This window comes from Melospiza melodia, chromosome 20, assembly GCF_035770615.1.
Source record: "Melospiza melodia melodia isolate bMelMel2 chromosome 20, bMelMel2.pri, whole genome shotgun sequence".
NCBI lineage: Eukaryota > Metazoa > Chordata > Aves > Passeriformes > Passerellidae > Melospiza > Melospiza melodia.
Window position 1 is genome coordinate 1,754,038 of NC_086213.1, and position 21,634 is coordinate 1,775,671.

The 21,634-nt window shown below is 58.6% G+C and overlaps 1 protein-coding gene and 1 long non-coding RNA gene across 2 annotated transcripts in view; one reads left to right on the forward strand and one right to left on the reverse strand.

The window, feature by feature from the left end:
* The first annotated feature begins 1,074 nt into the window (after positions 1 to 1,074).
* The window catches only part of RTN4R (reticulon 4 receptor), a 96,876-nt gene continuing 76,316 nt past the window's right edge, over positions 1,075 to 21,634 (forward strand). Inside the window, exon 1 of the mRNA XM_063173196.1 lies at positions 1,075 to 1,479. Coding sequence (XP_063029266.1) covers positions 1,458 to 1,479 — 22 coding nt within the window. The 5' untranslated portion in view covers positions 1,075 to 1,457. The remainder of the gene's footprint in view (positions 1,480 to 21,634) is intronic.
* On the reverse strand, positions 3,370 to 5,345 carry LOC134427351 (uncharacterized). The gene is made up of 2 exons (XR_010030146.1): positions 4,922 to 5,345; positions 3,370 to 4,590 (listed from the first exon to the last, which is right to left on the reverse strand). It is a non-coding gene; the product is annotated as an uncharacterized LOC134427351 (long non-coding RNA).

Sequence of the window (21,634 nt, forward strand, 5' to 3'; positions counted from 1 at the left end):
TCCACACAACCTTCTCTGATCAATCCCAGCTCCCAGCCCGGCTCCCAGGGGAGGGGCTCCAGCCCAGAGCTGCTCCCAGAGCTCCCTGTCCCATATGTGGGGGCGCCAGGGCTGGATGCAGAGTCCCAGGTGGGGTTTCACATGGATACAGACACAGGCACACATTGTCCACGGATCTGGTGGCAGCTGAAGCTCTGCCTAGCAGGGACAGAGCCACCACCTCCCCACACCGTGGATGTTCAGCTTTCCCCGGCACAATCCTTCCCTCCTCCTTTCCCCGCTGAGCAAATGAGTTCACTTAATAAAAATCCATCTTTCTGCTGCCCAGATGGGCCGGCTGCAGATGGGATCTGCCCGTGCAGGAACCAGGGAAGGGGCCGGGGGGCTCAGCAGGGTGGGAATCCAGCTACAGCGAAACCCTCGGGCTCTGTGGGTAAACTGAGGCGAGCCGCTGTCCCTGCTGCCCGCGGGAGAGGGATCCCCAAGGGCAGGGACGGCGAGAGGGCTCAGCCACAGGGAGGAGTTCTCAAAGGGCTCTCTGACATCCTTCCCTCGGGAGAGCAGCGGCTCCGCTCCCGCCGCAGCCGAATCTGGTGAGGAAGAGGAGGCAGCGCACGTTCGGATGTCTCTCACCGCCTCCCCGTGCGCAGATCCAGAGCAGGGGCAAACACCCGCCGAGGTCTCCGCTGCCTCCCGAGGGGCTCCGAGCCGCGGTGCCCGGGCGGTGCGGGCGCGGCTGCGGCGGGAGCCGGGGAGGAGGAGGAGGAGGAGGAGGAGGAGGAAGAGGAGGAGGAGGAGGAGGGAGCGAGCCCGGTGCCCGCCGAGCCCGGCCGTCCCTCTCCGCCGCTTCCTTTAGGTGGCACCGCTCCTCCAGGAATGAGCGCCCGGCCCCGCGCAGCCCTGCCCGGGCCGCGGCCGCACCGCGGGGGCTCCGCCGCGCTCCGCACCGTCGGAGCGGCCCCTCCTCCCCTCGCCAGCCCGTGCCCGGCTCCCCCGTCCTCCCGCTCACTCCTCCAGCCAGTAAATCCGATCTAGGCTGATTCCTCTCACGTCAAACCACATGATCCCATAAAACATTCATCGCCTCTCCATCCCCGCTCGCTCGCCGCTCGCTCCCGGGATCCAGCGCAGCCGGCCCCGCTCCCCGCCGGGATCCGCCGCAGCCCCGGCCCCGTGCGTGCGGCGGGCGGGCGGGCGGAGCGAGCAGGAGGCAGCGAGGCAGGCGAGGCGAGGCGAGGCGAGGCAGGGAGGGGGAGCCTCGCCTGGATGCTGACTCCAGCTCGGGGGCTGCTCATTCCCCCGATGAGCGAGGGCACCGGGAGCGCCCCCCCCTCCCCGTGCGCCGCCGCTCCCCGCTCGGGCTGAAGTTTGGCTCCGGGATCTGCCCCGCTTTCCCAAGGATTGTACCGCTGCCGCTCCACTTTGCGCCTCCAGACGTGCCTTCCCCGACCCCTAAGATGAAGAGGGCGATAGCTGAAGGTACGTGCGCCCCGGTGTCCCTCCGCCGCCGCGGCTCCCCCGGGCAGGGCACGGCGGCCGCGGCCCCGACTCCGCCCGGCGCCGGGAACTTCCCTCGCCGCAACTTTTTTCCCCCGTGGGGTCCTCGGGAGCGGCCAAGGTGCCACGAGGAGAAGAGGGGCCGGGAGAGGCGGCGGGGAGGGCGCGGGGGGAGCGGGAGCGCCGCGGCTGCGGGAGCGGAGCGGAGGCGAGGCCGGAGGGGGAGCGAGCCCCGGGCACGGCTCGGCTCCAGCCGCGAGCACGGCATTGGCAGGGAACGAGGACAGAGGGATGGTGGAAAGGGAGCAGCGGGCTAAGCCCCCTCCAGCCGCCGCCCAGCCTGCCTTGGCTCATATCGGCCTTGGGGTGACCGGGGGAAGTTGGTGCCTCCGGGGGAAGCGCGTCCGCATCCCGCATCCCGCACCCCGCATCCCGCGGCGGAGGGGCCGGGACGGGCGGCAGAGGGGATGGGGCAGCCCGGCTTGCCCCGCTCGCAGCCCCGACCCCGCTGCCCGAGCCCGTCCCGCTCCTGGAGCCGCCGCACGGGGAAGTTCCCGGAGGCTCCGGGGGCTCCGCAGGGTTCCGGGGGGCGGCGGGGGCTCCCCGCAGAGCTCAGGGTCCCGCCGGCCGCTTTGTGCTCGGAGCCAGAGGCTGGGAAGGGCTGGGGGTGCGGGGCTGGACCCCCTTTCCTTTCGCCAGGAGACAGGCACGGAGCTCGCAGCCTGGCACGGCCGGACTGTGCCCGCACCTTTCCCGTGCTCTTCGGCGATAACCTTCGCTTGCCGGCCCCGTGTGCGGGCTGGGGCCGGGCAGGGCTGGCACAGGGGCCGGGGCTGCGGCGGCTCCCGGAGCTCCCCGGTGCCGCCGTGCTGTGGCCGCTTGCGCGGGACCGGGGGCACCGGGAGGCGGCCCCAGTTTGGAGGGACGCGGTGCCCGCTGGAGCAGCAGCGTGTGCCGCCCAGGTGTGCTCGCTGGGAGCCAGCCCAGGTTTGCAGTTTGGAACGGGAGGGATCGGCCCGTGGTGGAGCTCCCGGGCCGGCCGGGGGAGGTTCGGGCGTGCGGAGCCTCTGCCCGCTCTGACTCCGCTCCGTGCCGTGCCCGGCTCGCTTCCCGTGCCCGTCAGCGACACAGATACCATTCCCTTTCCCTTTCTATTTTGGAGGGCACTCTGGCTGATTTATTTGTGACGATCAAAGGACACATCCGAGCTGTGATCCATCCCGCACGCTGCCTCCTCGAGAGGCTTTGTGTCGATGTGAAACGCGAAATGGCCAATTTATTGCTGTTTGGGGAGCACCTCGGGAGCGGGCTCGGCTCTGGCAGCCTCTCCCCGGCCCGCGGGGCATGCTGAGAGCGGAGCCTCCATTTGCCCGGGCTGCCGTGGGTGTGAGCCCGGGGCTCGGTGCCCGCTCGGCCGGTGCCAGGCTGTGCTCGGTGCCCGCTCGGCCGGTGCGGGCTGTGCCCAGGGCTCGGTGCCTGCTCTGCCGGTGCCAGGCTGTGCCCGGGGCTCGGTGCCTGCTCTGCCGGTGCCAGGCTGTGCCCGGGGCTCGGTGCCCTGCTCGGCCGGTGCGGGCTGTGCTCGGTGCCCGTTTGGCCGGTGCGGGTTGTGCTCGGTGCCCGCTCTGCCGGTGCCAGGCCGTGCCCGGGGCTCGGTGCCCCGCTGTGCCCGCGCCAGGCTGTGCCCGGGGCTCGGTGCCCCGCTGTGCCCGTGCCAGGCGGTGCCCGGGGCTCTCTGTCGGAGCCGGGCCGGGCTGGGTGTGCCCGCTCCCCTCGCTCCATCCCCGCTGCTGCAGCGCTGCTCTCCCCACGCACCCACACTCGCGGCTGCCGCCAGCGCCGTGTGGAACAACACAGGGGATAATGAAATATAAAAACTGTGTTACAACGGCTTTATTTATAGAACAAGGCTTGGAGGAGTTCGGGGTTGAATTATTTGCTTTTTTGCTGCAGTTTATGAATTGCTCCTGTGAGAGGCTGCCTTGCTGGCAGGTTTGGCTGGAAAGTCCTCACGAACCTGGGGGATTCTGTTTAGCTGAGTGTCCATCCTGCTGGATCTGGACTACATTTCCCACTGTGGGCTGCCAGGATGCTTCAAGTGCCTTGTAAGCCAGAAATAGCCACCAGGGGCAGTTGGACAGGCAGAGCTTTCCCTGTTCTCAGCACTTGCTGCCTTATTAACACGATTCATTTTTACTGAAAAAGGGCTTTCTATGCTTATTCTTTTTTTTTTTTTTAACCCGAATACAAACCCCTGTAATATGAGAACCTACATCAACATCACCGATGGGAGAGCAGCTCCTTTTTTTTCCTCTTGAGAGAAGACACCATTCATTGCATTATTCTGTATTTCCTGTCTTTATAATGTAAATTTTTTATCACGGGCCCGCTGCATTTTCTGGGCTTTGTCCCCCATAAGCCAGCCGACGGCAGAGAGCTCAGATGTGTATCCATGGGGCCATCAAGGGCTGTGTGTGGAGAGGTTTTCTGGGGAGGAATGTGCTTCAAGAGGAATTTTAGGGCAGAAAGGTGGAGGTGCTGTTGCACCACTTGGTGCCTGGGCATTGAACCGGTGCAGACATCACTGTTCCCTGCTGGATCTGGGATGTTTTCCCAGACAAAGCTGGGCCAGAGGAGGAGTTAATGAGAAGCAGTGAGAAGTGTGGAGGGCTGTGGGCAGCACGTGAATTCCCCCAATGCTCAGGAGCTCCAGGCTGGGCTTGGGAAACCTCCCGGGAGCCTGGTGTGTCCATAAAGGAGTGAAAGGAGAGGGAGTGGCTGGTGGGAAGGAGCAAGGGGACATTTGGCACACGGCATCTCTCTCTGCTCTGCCCTGCTCCCTGCCCTGCTCTGCAAGGGCAGGAGAGTGGCTGTGGCTCCATCCGCTCATCTTGTGGAGCTGGAAGCTGGCCAGGGCCACGGGGATGCCCAACTGAGATCCCACATTCCCTGTGCCTGCTGCCACAGGCCCTGGGTAATCTTCTTCTGACCCCAGCAATGACTTGGGCCTCAGCTTTCCAAAGGAACAACCAGAATCCAGCAGTACAGATGGGAATTTTCCACCTTTCATCTCAGAAGCAGTGAGGAGCCTGTGAGCTGGGGGCAGGGCAGGGGAGGATGCTCTGAGGCTGCTGCACACACAGCCCTGTTCAGCCCTGCTCAGCCCTGCTCAGTCCTGCTGCCTGAGGGTACTGGGGCTCCTTCCCTTCCCTTCCCTTCCCTTCCCTTCCCTTCCCTTCCCTTCCCTTCCCTTCCCTTCCCTTCCCTTCCCTTCCCTTCCCTTCCCTTCCCTTCCCTTCCCTTCCCTTCCCTTCCCTTCCCTTCCCTTCCCTTCCCTTCCCTTCCCTTCCCTTCCCTTCCCTTCCCTTCCCTTCCCTTCCCTTCCCTTCCCTTCCCTTCCCTTCCCTTCCCTTCCCCCAGGATTCACCTGCAGGGCCAGGGAGGAGCTGCTCCCTCCAGGCTCAGGTGTTTGTTTGTCCTCTCCCCCTTGGATTTGCGATGCTCTCTGCTGCTGTCACCTTCAGTGAGACACATCTCCGAGTGCCAGGCGCCTCTTTGGATGTTCCTTGAGAGGTTTTCTCTTCTTGCAGGAGGCACAGCCCCCGTGGAACAAGGAGCACCCACCCTGCAGCACTGCACAGGGGCTGGCACAGGCAGCAGCCCAGCCTGGGGCCTGCCAGGGCTGGGACTGAATTTCTGGGAGTGTTTGTCCCTCCTGGGACTTTCTGGGAATGCTTGTCCCTCGTGGCCATGTGGGCAGCTCTGTGCTGTGTCCCAGAGCAGCCGGAGCTGTTTGGGATTTGTGATGAGCAGGGTGTCAGGGCTCCTCCATCACAGTGCTGTGGGAGGGAGCAGTGAGGCTGCTGAGACACAAATTCCACCTTCTCCTCCCCCTTCCTGCTGTGGCTGCAACTCCTGGAGGTTTCCAGAGGCTGAGGGAAAAGGGGACAATTGTACTGGAAAGTCTTAATCAGCTGAAAGAGGCTGAGGGTGGATCCTGCTGTGCTTGTGTGGAGGTGCTGGGGGAATTCGTGCAGAGTTTGCTCAAATGTGCAAACTCACCCCAGCCTGAGCTGCGTGTGCCTGGCACTGCTGGGACACAGGGAATGGGCTCTGGGGGGGCTGCTCACCCTCTGTGGGTGTTCAGAGGGGTGTGGGGGCTCAGGGCAGGGGACAAAGCTGCTTCCCTGGGGCTGGGGGCAGCTCTCGGCCAGGCCCTGCCTGTGGGCAGAGCACAGCTGTGGTGGGGGACAGGCAGGGCACAGCTGTGGGGTGACACAGGGCACAGCTGTGGTGTGGGACAGGCAGGGCACAGCTGTGGTGTGGCACAGAGGGCACATCTGTGGTGTGGCACAGAGAGCACAGCTGTGGTGTGGCACAGACAGGGCACAGCTGTGGTGTGGCACAGACAGAGCACAGCTGTGGTGTGGCACAGAGCACATCTGTGGGGTGGCACAGAGAGAGCACATCTGTGGTGTGGCACAGGCAGGGCACAGCTGTGGGGTGGCACAGACAGAGCAGGGCACATCTGTGGTGTGGCACAGACAGAGCACAGCTGTGGTGTGGAATAGGAGAGCACATCTGTGGGGTGGCACAGACAGAGCACCTCTGTGGGGTGGCACAGGCAGGGCACAGCTGTGGGGTGACACAGAGCACATCTGTGGGGTGGCACAGGCAGAGCACATCTGTGGGGCGGCACAGCCCCTGCCCTGCCTGCTTTGCTCTGGGGGTTCTCCTGGAAGGCCTCTGCAGTTTGCTCTTGTTTCTCCCTTCCTGGTACCCTTGCCCAGGGCACTGAGCCTTTCTGTGATGTTCTCTCAGCTCTTCCAGCCCTGTCCTCAGAGTGATGCTGAGTTCTGTCCCAGGGGACCCAGGGGACGCTAAAGTGAGCCCAGAGCTGAGTGTGGAGCTGGGCAGTCCCTGGTCACCCCCTCAGCAGGGCCACAGAGGCAGTGACAGACCGATGATCCCTGAGGGCTGCTGCTGCATCCACAGCAGGTCTGTGTCTCTGGGCTGGCCCACCTTCCTCCCAGCCTTCACTCTGCAGATTTCACAGCGTTTATTGTCCCTCTCCTGGAACCAGGAGATCAGCAGAGCACTTCAGTTTTATTTGGAATCCTCCCTGGTTGTCAAGGAAAGCAGAAACACTCCACAAGCACATGCAAAGCATCCAGGAGACTGGAAACAAAGCAACACAAACACTCCAGTGCTGGGGTTTTAGTTCAGTTTCTGGAGAGCTCAGCAGTTTGAGGCATCACCCTGATGGCTCTCAAGGAGCAGAGCTGGCTCCTGTCTGCAGGGCTCAGGCAAGCCAGGCTCACAATGTCTGCTTTCATGAAATCATGGGATATTTTGGATGTTATAATCTGGATACACCTGGAGGGATCTAAAGGACCTCTTGCTCAAAGCTCAGCTGGTTCCACAGCCAGATCTGGCTGCTCAGGGGCTTGGATGTCTTCCCAAGGATGGAGATGCCCTGTCCCCCTCCACAGCCTGTCTGCAGCCCAAGCCCTTTTCCACCTGGCCTGGGTCACACCACGGGTGCTCCCTGTCCCTTTGGTGGCCTGGGGGTGCCTGGCTCTGTCCCTGGCTGGGGCAGGAGTGATGGGGAACTTCGTCCTAGGTCCCTGTGAGGTCAGAGCAGGGGCTACAGAGGTGCCAAAGAGGGGTAAAAGCAGGGGTGAAAGCCAGGTGCCGTGGCAGGGACACTCAGGATGGCAGTGGGACACTCAGAATGGCATCAGGGACACTCAGGATGGCAGCAGGGACATTCAGGGTGACAATGGGACACTCAGGGTGGCAGTGAGACACTCAGGGTGGCAGCAGGGACATTCAGGATGTCAGTGGGACACTCCGAGTGGCAGCAGGGACACTCAGGGTGGCAGTGGGACATTCAGGATAGCAGCAGGAACACTCAGAATGGCAATGGGACACTCAGGATGGCAGCAGGAACACTCAGAATGGCAATGGGACACTCAGGATGGCAGCAGGGACACTCAGGATGGCAGTGGGACACTCAGGGGGCCAGCAGGGACACTCAGGGTGGCAGTGGGACACCCAGGGTGACAATGGGACACTCAGGGTGGCAGCAGGGACAATCAGAATGGCAATGGGACACTCAGAACAGCAGCAGGGACACCCAGGGTGGCAGTGGGACACCCAGGGTGGCAGCAGACCCTTGCAGACACTGTCCTGTGCCCGTGTTTGCTGTGTGGCTGCTCCTGGAGGAGCCCCTGGCCTGGTTCCAGCCCCCAGGCTGCAGTCCCTCATCAATGGTAATTGCACACAGCTGCCCTGGGGCTCTGCAGCCCTCAGATGCCCCCTGTGCTGACTCCCTGCAGGGACAGGGACCTCTCTGGGGACACACAGAGCTGGCCAGGCCCCAGCGCCCTGCAGGTGCTGGGGGAGGCTCCAGAGCAGGGCCATTGCACCCCAGCTCAGCTCTGTGGGGGTTGCTCTGTCCAGGCTTTGGAAAGCCCCAGTGATGGAGCCTTGCTGGCCTTTCCCATGACTGGAGCTGATGGAAAATCTCTCCTGATGTCTGACCTGAAGCTCCCAGGCTGCAGCTCGTGGCTGTGGCTCCTTGCTGTGTCACCTGGCACACCAAGGTGTGCTTTGCTCTGCCATCCTTTCAGCTGCCCTGGAAATCTCCCTTCACCTTCCCTCTGCCCAGCCCAACCATCATAATTCCCTCTGCCTGACCCTGCAGGACATACTGGGACCTATATGGGGAATTAGGAATTGTTCCCTGGCAGGGTGGGCAGGCCCTGGCACAGCTGGGGATGCCCCTGGATCCCTGGCAGTGCCCAAGGCCAGGCTGGACATTGGGGCTGGGAGCAGCCTGGGACAAGGGCTGGACATCAGCTCCTTCTTCCTTCCAGGAGCTGCATACTGAGAGCTTCCAAACCCTTTTGGTGCTTGTTGGCTGGAGCTGACTCCCAGGAACCTCCTTGTCCAGCATTCCTGTCCTTGAGCCGTGCTCTGAGAGCCTTTAATGTCAGCTGTGCCCTGATCCCACCACGGCTGCAATTCCACAGGGGAGCAGAGGGAGGCTCAGGGCCTGGATGGGAGTGAGTTTCCATCCCAGCTTTTCTCTGCCTGGATGGAGTTTCCATCCCATCCCAGCCCAGCTTTTCTCCTGCCTGGATGGAGTTTCCATCCCAGCTTTTCTCCTGCCTGGATGGAGTTTCCATCCCATCCCAGCTTTTCTCCTGTCAGGATGGAGTTTCCATCCCATCCCAGCTTTTCTCCTGCCTGGATGGAGTTTCCATCCCATCCCAGCTTTTCTCCTGCCTGGATGGAGTTTCCATCACATCCCAGCCCAGCTTTTCTCCTGTCTGGATGGAGTTTCCATCCCATCCCATCCCAGCTTTTCTCCTGCCTGGATGGAGTTTCCATCCCATCCCAGCTTTTCTCCTGCCTGGATGGAGTTTCCAGCCCATCCCAGCCCATCTTTTCCCGGTCCCGCTGGAGCTGGCCCCGTTCCCTCCCTGGCTCTGGGAGCCCTGGTGCCTCTCCAGCGCCCTGTGCTTTGTTTTCTCTCTCCGTGCTGCACCTTCTGCTGGAAACAAAGGGATGTTTGCATTCCAGCGCGACGCTTCCCTTTCCTCCCTGAGTGCAGGGGATAATTACAGTGCCTCGCACTAATTGATCCCTTATTAGTGCTAATTGTGATTTACGTGGTGCTTTAGGAAGGGGCATTTCTGTGGCAGGAGTGATGCTCTAATGTCACACTTGTGATGTGTCACCTCATCTCCCGTGAGCTGCTCGTGGGGGAAGCGGGTTCACTTTTATTTTTTTGTTAAAAACCAATCTTTTGCAAGAACCATCTGGCTGCTAAATTCTCCTCCCGGAGCTGTGCGGTTTGCAGGGAGTTCATTTGCGTCTTTAGCTACTAAAGAGGAAGTAAAAGTGACTGATTAGTCTGAGACTGGGACCATTCCCATCAAAGTGACAGATTTTGCAAGCTGGATTTGGGGAAGTGTTTAAAACTGGTGTGTTTTCATTAAATTTTGAAGGCTGTGGGCAGAAGTGTGCTCTGGGCGCTGCAGCTCAGGCTCAGCCCTGCACCCTGGGTTCTCCTGTCACTGTGAATTGTGGGGCTGCTCAGATTTCCCTCTGCTTGTTTGATGACTTTAAATATTGATTTTAATTGTGCCTCTTCCTTAAGGCTGTGAGTGATGGTGGGAGCCATGGACAATGATCCTGAGCACAACACAGCCACGTGCTCTGGGAGAGGGGAGCTCAGCCTGGCTCTCAGCACAGGGGAGAGAGAAAGGAAAATCCTCTGGAGCCCCCAAATTCAGCTTTCCCTGCTCGCACGGGGGCTTGCAGGGATGTGCCAGGAGCTGCTGGCCAGGCTGGGCTCTCAGGAGCCCTTTGGGGGTGCTGGGGTAAGGCTGGCAGGGCTCCACGCTCTCCTCTGTGCAGAGGGGTTGTTGGAGAGCCTCAGAGCAAATCCAGAGTTCGGGAATGTGGGATTTACCTGTGCAGAGACAAATGAAACAGCAGGACCTGTGGGACTTGCACTGCAAGGATCTGGAGGGACAGGACAGAGAAATGGATTCAAACTGAGACAGAGTGGGTGTAGAGTGGATATCAGGGGAGATCCTTCCCTGCTCAGGGTGCCCAGAGCAGCTGTGGCTGCCCCTGGATCCCTGGCAGTGCCCAAGGCCAGGCTGGACACTGGGGCTGGGACACCCTGGGACAGTGGGAGGTGTCCCTGCCATGGCAGGGGTGGCACTGGGTGGGCTGTGATGTCCCTTTCCACCCAGCCATTCTGGGATTGCACACTGGCATGTTTCCAGAGCAGTGGGAGCTGTGCTGTCCCTCTCCCCGTGCCCAGGCTCCTTCCCAAGCACAGATCCTGATGGATCTGGCCCTGATCAATGCTCCGTGGCCGTGCAAACACGGTTAGCATTGGCTTTACACTAGAGGGCTGTCTGTCCCTTTCCCTTTGAGAGCAGCCCTTGTGCCGGGATCCCGGTTTGATCCCGGGGTGGGGAGGCTGCAGGCTGGGGTGTGGGCTCAGCTCTTCTCTCGGTGCTGCTCTGCCCGGGCCCTCTGGAGCTGTTTCTGGTCAAGTGGAGATCTCTGGCTCTGCCCCTGTCCAGAAGCAGCAGTTTCCACACAGGATTCCTTCCCCTCCTGTTCTTCCAGGCCCCTTTTGCTGCCAGCAGTGGGGCACTCTGTAGTACAGGGGTGCTCTGGGTTCCCAGGAGTGTGCTGGCATCTCCTGCCTCTGCCCTGGTGAGGATCTGCAGCCCTGAACATCTGCACACCCAGCTTGGGGTCACAGACAGGAGCTGCTCTGGAAATGGCTCTGGGGGCTGGAGGAGCCTTCAGTGTCCCAGGGCTGAAAGAGATTTGGTGTGGGAATCTACAAAATTAGAGAGTTTTGGGAAAGTTGCAAAAGGCAGGCCTCAGAGACAGCAGAACTGTGATTAGAGCTAAGCAGCAGCCATGAGATTGGTCAGCAGAAAAATTCTTTAAACTGTAGAAAAGCAAGGACAAATAGAACAATGGTCTGTGTATTAATGCTTGGCTAGAATAACTCCCTAAGCTACAGAAAAGTTTATCTAGCAAGATATTAAGAAGGTTGAAGCTTAATAATGGAGCTCTGTGCATTGTGTTTAAGGCTCACAAGCAGGTATTGTATTTGAAATAAGCAAGGATTGTTTAACCAAAGGTACCTATGCTTATAGTGGTTGGATAGAACGACTGTCAATACTGTCAATGCTTTTGCTTTGTGTGATTGGTCAAGAAACTTATAAAGTGAGTTGTAACATTAAATTCTTTGTCTGCTGCCTGGGATGTGAGCTGGTGGCATCTTCCCATTGTCATCACCATGTAATGAGACTGATGCTGGAGAATAAAACAGCTCAAGGCACGTTCCCAGCAGTCCTGTCCCATTCATGATTTGTAAATAGCCCCCTACCAGTGTCATTTGGCAGCTTCTGTGTCGTTATAGGACACAAAATAAAATTATGTGGACACAACATTCTCCAAGGTAGAAAAGAGAGCGTTTAATTTCTGACTTTAACATTTATAGATTTCCAAAAGTGACAGTGGATTGGAGGGTGACAGTGCCACCGCTCCAATGACACTGGACAGACCAACAGTCCATCAGCTTTCTCCTCCTCCATAAAGGAATGCAAAACAATGAGTTATTTACAGAAAGTGTGTGAGAAAGTTTGTTACAAGAATATAAACATCAGAAGGCTTAGAAAATCTTAAAAAACCAGGGTGACACTCAAGTGCAGAGGGTGGTTCTCTGGCACAAGTTGGTTTAGGAGCTCCGGGCACTTCTCTCACTCCCTCAGTTTGTCCCTGATGTGTCCTGAGGGGGGAATGATGGTGGTGCTGAGGTCTGAGGGGTGGCACTGACCCCAGGGGTGGTGGTGGGACACTGCTGGCTGTGGGGACCAGGGGTTGGACTGCTCTGCATCCACCACCCATGGCTGGGGCAGCAGCAGTGGCAGCACAGCAGCAGTGGCAGCACAGCAGCAGTGGCAGCACAGCAGCAGTGGCAGTAGAGCAGCAGTGTCCCTGCAGTCCCCAGGGCTCAGGACAGGATGTCCTCAGGGTCCCTTTGGTGCTCAGGGTCACTGCTGCAGGCAGCATCCCCTGCTGTCCCTGCCCTGCACCCAGGGCACAGCTGGGAGCTGTGGGCAGGCAGGAGGGCAGAGCCGGCCCTGCTGGCACAGAGCCCTGCCAGCTGGGCAGCTCAGAACCACAGAAACATGGAATGGGCTGGGCTGGGAGGGACCCTGAGCCCACCCAGTGTCACCCAGCCATGGCAGGGACACCTCCCACTGTCCCAGGCTGCTCCAGCCCCAGTGTCCAGCCTGGCCTTGGGCACTGCCAGGGATCCAGGGGCAGCTGCCCAGGCTGGGCTCATGGGCTGCACCTCTCAGCCCACCCTGCTCCCCACACTGACACAGCCCTGGGCAGAGCTGCTGCATCCCCCCTTGGCTGGCTCCTTTTCAGGCCAGAAAATGGATTTTATTTGGAATGGAAAATGCTGGGGGGGAAGGAAAGAGATTGTGCCCCTCAGCCTCCCTGGGCATGGCAGGGGGATCAGGCTCAGCCCTGCAGAGTTGGTGTTCCAGGCTTGATGTACCAGGTTTGGTGTTCCAGGGTTGATATTCCAGGTTTGATGTTCCAGGTTTGAACCTTGATTTTTGACATCAGGGGTGAAGCGAGAGGAGAAGGAGAAGGAGAAGGAGAAGGAGAAGGAGAAGGAGAAGGAGAAGGAGAAGGAGAAGGAGAAGGAGAAGGAGAAGGAGAAGGAGAAGGAGAAGGAGAAGGAGCCTGGCTGAAGGGTGCACCTTCATCTTCAGGTGACCTCAAAGGCCACACCCTTGGGTTTGATGCCACCCACAAGCCAAGGAGCCATTTCTCCCCATTTCTCCCAAGCTTTTAGCAAGACCCAGCTTCTACCATGACACAAACTTTGCTGCTGAGGCACTGGGGGCAATGTGGGGTCTGGAGATCAGGCAGTGCTTGTTTAAACATCATTCCCACTACTCAGGCACTATTCCTGTTTTCCTGAGCCTGTGTCTCTGGTGGGTGCAGAGAGGTCCCAAGGCCCTGGGACGGGGCTCTGGGAGGGGCTGGGGGTGCTGCTGGCCCAGGATTGTGTTCAGTCCCTGTCCCCTCCTCTCCCAGCCAGGGAGAGACATTTGTTCCAGTGGCACCATAAATGACCCCGAGCTGCCTTGGGGAGCCTTTCCCTGCCCATGGTGTTTCATGGGAAATGCTTTGCTTTCTCTGTGTTTATTTTTGGCTTTCCTGGAGTTTCTCAAGGCTTACAGGTAATCCTGAGCTTTGGGATGGCCAGCTGGGCTGCAGGGATAGAGTCTGCCTGAGAACACCAGGTTTGCCATTTCCTGGGGAGCCTGGGTGTGCTGGGATCTTGGAAAAGTTTAACCTGGGGACACCTGGGGCAGGTGCAGAGTGCTTTGCATGGAGACACAGCTGGGCCAGGGGAATGTCCCTGCCCATGGCAGGGGTGGCACTGGATGAGCTTTAAGGTCCCTCCCAAGCCAAACCATTCCAGGAGTCTGTGATCCTGTTTTTATGGTCACGAGGATCCCCCAGCCCAGTCTGTGCCTGCTCCAGCCCTGCCCCTCCCAGCTTCAGGCGCCACCCAAGGGAGCTTCTGGGGGCTGAGCTGTGGTTTCCTGGTTTCACCTGCATTTCTGGGTGTTCTAACCTGCATTTCTGAGTTCTAACCTGCATTTCTGAGTTCTAACCTGCTCCTCTCCTCCTGAAATCAAGGTCTCAGCATGGCCCATGTGAGCCCGTGACTCCCTTGCTGTGACATTTGTGTCCAGCCCTGCTCCTGAAGCCCCCCCTGAGGCTGGGGTGGGAGCCCTGCTGTGACAGCCCCCAAAGCTCTGTGGGATGTCTGGGTGTGTTGCACCCCTCTGCAGGTGTGGGATGTGCTGGCCCTGGGTCGGTCACTCTGTGGGACGGGGCAGGTCTGCTGTCCAGACCATGGTTTAGTGACAGAGGGGCCAGCAGCCCCCCAGCACCTCCCCTGTGTGTGCCAGAGCATGAGGCCCTCCCGATAATCCCTGCCAGCTCATCCCAGCCTGTGTGCCTGCTGAGGAGGGGACACCAGGCTCTGAGTGCCCCTGCTTGGGGTGAATGTCCCCAGGGGTCACCTGCTGCCCTGTGGCACTGCAGGGACAGTGGAGCAGCTGCTCCAAACCAGGGGCTGCAGCTGAAAAAGCCCTGAGAGCCCTCCCTGCTCAGGGCTTGTGTTTGCTGTGCTCTCAAACCCAGAGAGATCCAGAGTGAAAGGTGAGCCCAGCACTTGGCATGGGCACAGAGAGGATGATATTGGTATCACCAATATTGCAGACAGGACGTGTCTGAGCTTGTCTGGCCCTTGCTGCTGAACCAAATCACAGCAATTGTGGTGTTCCACCCCACAGACACTTTGGGCTGGCTGGGTGTGTGGTGTTTCACCCCACAGACACTTTGGGCTGTGGGTGTGTGGTGTTTCACCCCACAGACACTTTTGGCTGTGGGTGTGTGGTGTTTCACCCCACAGACACTTTTGGCTGTGGGTGTGTGGTGTTTCACCCCACAGACACTTTTGGCTGGCTGGGTGTGTGGTGTTTCACCCCACAGACACTTTTGGCTGTGGGTGTGTGGTGTTTCACCCCACAGACACTTTTGGCTGTGGGTGTGTGGTGTTTCACCCCACAGACACTTTTGGCTGGCTGGGTGTGTGGTGTTTCACCCCACAGACACTTTTGGCTGGCTGGGTGTGTGGTGTTTCACCCCACAGACACTTTTGGCTGTGGGTGTGTGGTGTTTCACCCCACAGACACTTTGGGCTGGCTGGGTGTGTGGTGTTTCACCCCACAGACACTTTGGGCTGTGGATGTGTGGTGTTTCACCCCACAGACACTTTGGGCTGGCTGGGTGTGTGGTGTTTCACCCCACAGACACTTTGGGCTGTGGATGTGTGGTGTTTCACCCCACAGACACTTTGGGCCGGCTGGGTGTGTGGTGTTTTCACCCCACAGACACTTTGGGCTGGTGGGTGTGTGGTGTTTCACCCCACAGACACTTTGGGCTGGTGGGTGTGTGGTGTTTCACCCCACAGACACTTTTGGCTGGCTGGGTGTGTGGTGTTTCACCCCACAGACACTTTGGGCTGGCTGGGTGCTGCAGTTGGGCCCGTGGGGACAAGTCCAGGCCTGCAGGAGCTCAGCTGGTGCTGGGATGGAGCTTCCCCCCATAACAGGGGCTGCTCCTCAGGTTTCCCTCTGGCAGAGGAGCTTTAAGGCGATGGTGAAGGAAATGAGTCGGTTCTGATGGAGGGTTTGGATGCAGAGCTTTATTCTGGCCCACAGGCCTCTGAATGCAGCACCAGCTCCAACAGAACTCCCTGAGCCCGTGGTTGCTGCTCCTTTAACCCCGGGGAGAGGGGCAGGGAAGGGGTAGAGGGCCACCAAGCAGGGACAGGAGGGGAGGGACAAAGGGACAAAGGACACCTGGATGACCCAATGTCCTCCAGGGATAGAGGGCATCCTGTGAATCTGCCAATCACTTGAGGCCCTTCTGGAATGCCAGGACTGACAGACAGTGCTGGGAGGGGAAAGGAGAGGTGACTGACACACCTGGGAGGGAATCTTAGGGGAGAGACCCGGGACTCTGAGGTAAACCCTGAGATCACACTGCAGCAGGAAGGGATGGTGGAGCCAGGGCTCTAATGGCACGAGAATTGTCACCGTGCTGGGAGCCAGAACCTGCTGGGCGTGCAGAGAGGACAAGGAGTGAGCAGGGATTGCCAGGGCACCCAGAGCTCCTGGGACAGAACCCCAGCCAGCTGTGGGGCCACCCTGCCAGGGCAGCTGCCCTGGTGCCCTGGGAGGAGCAGGGATGGGCACAGCCCCTGGCCAGGCCAGCACAGCCCCTGGGGACCAGCGTGGAAAAAAATCACAGAGCAGGGACATGCCAGGCTGGGGGACACTGGGATTGAGTGTGTGACACTGGGGCTGGCTGTGTGACACTGTTCCTCCCCCTGTGAGCTACCCCAGGGGCTCTCCCTGTGCTCTGGGAGCCTCAGGCTGAGCCTCAGTGCTGTCCTTGCTAAGCCAGGACCAGCCCTGCCCTCCTGGATCAGTCACTCGAGTGTGTGACCACCCCAGGCGTGCCATGGGAGCTCTGTGCTCATCTGGGCCATTTGGAGCTCTGCTGGGCAGGTTTCTGTGGCTTTGGGGCCTCCCTGGAGTGCTGCAGTCCCAAGGGCACCACTGGAACAGGTGTTGTGTTAGGCGATGCAGAGGTGGCTCCATGGCCCTCCACAAGGTGCATCCAGGCTGTCCCTCCTTGGGGACAAGGAGGTGGTGGTGGCTCCATGGCCCTCCACAAGGTGCATCCAGGCTGTCCCTCCCAGGAACAAGGAGGTGCTGCTGGTTTCCTCCTCCCTGCCCTGGGCTGCTCTGCAGAGGCAGGGCCACAGTGCTGTCCCTCACTGCCTGTGGCCCTTTGCTTTGCTCCCTCCCAGCACCAAAGGCCACTGTGGAAAGTCACAGAACCATGGGATCATTAGGGCTGGAAAAGATCTCCAAGATTATCAAATCCAACCTCTGATCAACACCCCTGGCCACCAAATCATATTGTGAAGTGCTAGGTCTGCTCACTGTTTTGAACACCTCCAGGGATGAACACCTCCAGTTGATAAAAAATCTCCAAACCACATTCCAAAGCAGCAAAACACAGGAGAAGCAATCAGATAATTATTGTTTTCATTGACTCCAGCTGTGACTCCAGCCTGTTCCAGGGCCTGACCACCCTTTGAGTGAGGAAATTGTCCCTGATTTCCAGCCTGGAGCTCCCTTGGAGTGCAGCCTGAGGCCGTTTCCCCTCTCCCACCTGCCCAGGGAGGTGCCTGGTGCCCCCTGAGCAGGTCCCTGAGCCCTGCTGGCACAGGCTGGCACAGCTACAGCTCCTCCTGCCTGCCTGGCTCTCTGGAGCAGCACAGGGAATATGCAAATTTAACCTTTGCATTTTCTGTGCTGTTCTTTTCCTGGGAAATGTCACCGGGGGCACCAAGCTGGGATCGCCTGGCACTGGGGGAAAGAGCAGCAGTGGTGTGTGTCTGGCTCCTGGGGAGGATCCAGCGTGGGGCTGGCATCTCCAGGGAGGGCTCTGGGAGCTGCCCTGCCCTGCCTTGATGGCTGCAGGGATGGGGACTTGCTTTGGAAAGCCAGGAGTCTGCTAAGGAAGGCAGGAGCCTCCCCTGAAATGGAGAATGTAAACCCTCCCCACCCCTCCCAATTGCTAGAAATTTTAAATTAAGGGGCTCTCGGGCAAAAATATGGGAGCAGGAAATAACAGTTCTTTCATAGGGAAGGGAAAAAAAAAAGGATAAAATAAACAATGCAGTACACTAGAACAACAGTGACAGTGTCAGAACCCAACCTGACACCCTGTGGGTCAGGGTGTTGGTGGCAGTGCCATTGGAATTGTGGCTCAGCCCTCCTGCAGTGTCAGGGGTGGTTCTGCTGGAGCAGGGATCCTGTAGAGAAGGATGGATTCTTCCTCTGAAGATCCAGTGGAAGGAGAGGCAGCTGCTGTTCCTCTGGGGAATCCAGTGCAGAAGCCGTGCTGGTGTCTCAAAACCCCTGGATTATATCTGGGTAGGAATGCTTGGCTCCTCCCCCTGGGCTCACATCTCCCAATGGGATGCTGTAGTTCTTATCAGCCAATGGGTGACTGGAGCCAGAGGGAGGTTGTGTCCCTCGTGTCCCCAAGGCTGGGGGAGCTGCCAGCTGTTCCACATCTGCTGCTGCTGGGCGAGGCTTGGGAGGCAGTGCTGTGCTCCAGGGATGAATCCAGAGGCTGCTGCTGTGGCAAGAGGGAGCTTCCTGTTTGCCTGGAGAAAGGAGGGCAATCCCAGCTGGCAGAGGCTGATGGCACTGTCCCAGCTCAGCCCAGACTGAGGTGAAGGGCTGGGATTATTCCTGGGAAGCACCTGTAGGATAAACAAGAGGGGGTTGCAGTGGGGGCAGGACTGACTGACTGCAGGAGGGAGAGGAGTTTCAGCACCAGAATAACCAAAGCCTTTATTAACACCCCTGAAGGTGCTGCCATATTGGCTTTGTGGCTTTTGGCAGCCCCTGCTGGGGTGGATGTGCTGATCTTTGCACCATTCTCATGGAATATTTCCATCATTCCACTGAGCAGCAGCTGAGGGAGCTGGGCAGGGGCTCAGCCTGGAGCAAAGGAGGCTCAGGGGGCCCTTGTGGCTCTGCACAGCTCCTGACAGGAGGGGACAGCCGGGGGGGTCGGGCTGTGCTCCAGGGAACAGGGACAGGAGCAGAGGGAACGGCCTCAGCTGGGCCAGGGGAAGGACAGGGTGGATTTTGGGAACATTTCTAATCCCTGAAAGGGTGGTCAGGCCCTGGCACAGCTGTCCAGGGCATGGTGGATCCCCATCGCTGGAAAAGCTCAGGAAGCTCTGTGGGTGTGGGACATGGCTCAGTGCTGAACGTGCTGCTGCTGCCTCAAGGGTTGGAGTCAACAATCTCAGGGGTTTTGTCCAACCCAGAAAATTCTGTGATTCCCATGGGCTGTGCCAGCTCCAGCTCTGGGTTCTGTGATTCCCATGGATCCACGTGGGAAAGCTGCTGCTCCCACAGGGCATGAGCACCTTCCAGAGCCTTGGATCTGCCAGATCATGGAATATCCTGAGCTGGAGAGGACCCACAGGGATCACGGGTAGCTCTGGAGGGAAGGGCCCATCCTGGGGCTGAACCTCGGTGCTGTCAGCACCACCTGAGCCCAGCCATGGGGCTGAGGGGCTGGGAGATCTCCCCAGGCTCTGTCCTGGGGCTGGGAGCAGGGCAGGGATGATGAGTTTTCATTGCTGGGCAACCCCAGAGCACCTGGCCATGGGACACTGGGACAGGCTCCTGGGGACCAGAGGGACAGAGCAGGGACAGCCCAGGGCCAGGAGGCTCTGCAGGGTGTGGAGTTATTCACAGCCAGGGGAACGGCCCCAAAGGCACCTGGGGACTGGAGCATCACAGCAGGGCTGATGGGGGAACATTCCCTGCCCAGCACTCAGAAGAGCAAGGCCTGGGATAGCCACAGGATTTTGTGGTCATAGGCACAGGATTTTCTGGTGATAGCCATGGGATTTTCTGGTGATAGCCATAGGATTTTCTGGTGATAACCATGGGATTTTCTGGTGAGAGCCATGGGATTTTCTGGTGATAGCCATAGGATTTTCTGGTGATAGCCGCAGGATTTCCTGGTGATAGCCATGGGATTTCCTGGTGATAGCCATAGGATTTTCTGGTGAGAGCCATGGGATTTTCTGGTGATAGCCGCAGGATTTCCTGGTGATAGCCTTGGGATTTTCTGGTGATAGCCGTGGGATTTTCTGGTGAGAGCCATGGGATTTTCTGGTGATAGCCGTGGGATTTTCTGGTGAGAGCCATGGGATTTTCTGGTGATAGCCATAGGATTTTCTGGTGATAGCCGTGGGATTTTCTGGTGATAGCCGTGGGATTTTCTGGTGATAGCCATGGGATTTTCTGGTGATAGCCGTGGGATTTTCTGGTGAGAGCCATGGGATTTTCTGGTGAGAGCCATAGGATTTTCTGGTGATAGCCGTGGGATTTTCTGGTGATAGCCGTGGGATTTTCTGGTGAGAGCCATAGGATTTTCTGGTGATAGCCATAGGATTTTCCTGGGCCTATCCACAGGAAACAGGGAGAACCAGGCCAGCTTTTTGATGCCTGAGAGAAGAGCCTCATTCCAAAGATGAGAGCAAAATTTATCCCTTTTTTCGTGTGAACCATTTTAAGGAGCATCTTTAGGCTGTGTGGCAGGTGGGAATGGCCAAGGCCTGGTTTATTTATTCTTCACTCACAGGGTGGGCAGGCCCTGGCACAGGGTGCCCAGAGCAGCTGGGGCTGCCCCTGGATCCCTGGCAGTGCCCAAGGCCAGGCTGGACATTGGGACACTCTGGGACAGTGGGAGGTGTCCCTGCCATGGCAGGGGTGGCACTGGATGGGCTCTGAGGTCCCTCCCAACCCAAACCAGTCTGGGATTCTGTGATTCTGAGCTCTGGGGCAGAGCTGCTGCTTCCCAAATCCCTTCAGGAGCAGAGGTGGGCTGCTGGTGCAGATGTGGAGCTGCCCCTGGCAAGGGAGGCAGCAGAGGGTTCAAGGGCACTGCCTGCTCTCCCAGCCAGGGATAAGCATGTCCTGGTGTAATTGCCTGGCTTATTTGGAAAAAAACCCTCTGTAGTTCCTAGAAATTCAATATTGAAAGCACTGAGTAGGACCCTCTGTGGATTAATTTTGAGGAGAGAAGAAGAATGAGGAATTTAATGCTCACTCTAATGAATGTCAATCTTCTCTCTTAATGAATAGGAATCACAGTTTGCTGCACATTGTTGGGAAATGAAAAGCATCCTAAGTTCCATTCACTTCCTTTTTTTTCCCCTTCGCCTTTCTTTCTTTTCTCCCCTCTTTGAGTGAGATAATGCTGTGCACAGCAGATGTGAACATTCATTTGTGAGCACCAAGGATTTTTATCTCTCCCTGTACAAGGCAAGGCTCTCCTTCAGCTGAGCTTTGTAAAATTTCCTGTACAATCCAAACACTGCTTCAGAGCTGGATCCTTCACAGCCAGCTGGGGTGGGGTTTTCCCCTTTTTCTTGGGAAACCATCCTGAGAATGCAGAGCAGAGCTGGTGCTTGATGTGTTTGCTGCTCTCAGCCCTGGCTTTGCTGGTTGGAGTGGCAGAGCTGAGGCTCTGGTGCTGCTGTCACCCTGCAAGGGACACAAAAGGACACCCACACCCCATGGCATCCCTTCCCTTGGCAGAGGGATGCCCAGGGGTGATGCCAGGGGTTGCTGCAGCAGCAGCTCTGGCTTTGGGAAGGTGCTGGGGCTGGCACAGGGCAGGGCAGGGGCTCCAGCCAGGACAGGGGAACTCCCAGCACTGCCCAGCCCTGGGCCCCAGCTCCTGCCTCTGGTGGGGATGGATGGATGGATGGATGGATGGATGGATGGATGGATGGATGGATGGATGGATGGATGGATGGATGGATGATGGATGGATGGATGGATGGATGGATGGATGGATGGATGGATGGATGGATGGATGGATGGATGATGGATGGATGGATGGATGGATGGATGGATGGATGGATGGATGGATGGATGGATGATGGATGGATGGATGGATGGATGGATGATGGATGGATGGATGGATGGATGGATGGATGGATGGATGGATGGATGGATGATGGATGGATGGATGGATGGATGGATGGATGGATGGATGGATGGATGGATGGATGGATGGCCCAGGGCCTCTGCAGCAGCAGCACAGCACCCCCATTGCAGCAGAGCAGCCCCATTGCAGCAGGGTTGGGGGTTCTGGGAGCAGCAGAGCCCTCTGAGTGCCTGGAGCCCCGTGGTTCCTGTCCTGCTCCATGGCAGCTCCAGCCCTGGGGAGAGCCATGGGCCAAGGGAGCTCCTGGGACTGCTGAGGGTTCAAGGCATCTCCTGGAATTGCTGAGTTCCTGGCTGAGGGGTCAGGGGATCTCCTGGAACTGCTGAGGGTTCAAGGCATCTCCTTGAAATGCTGAGCT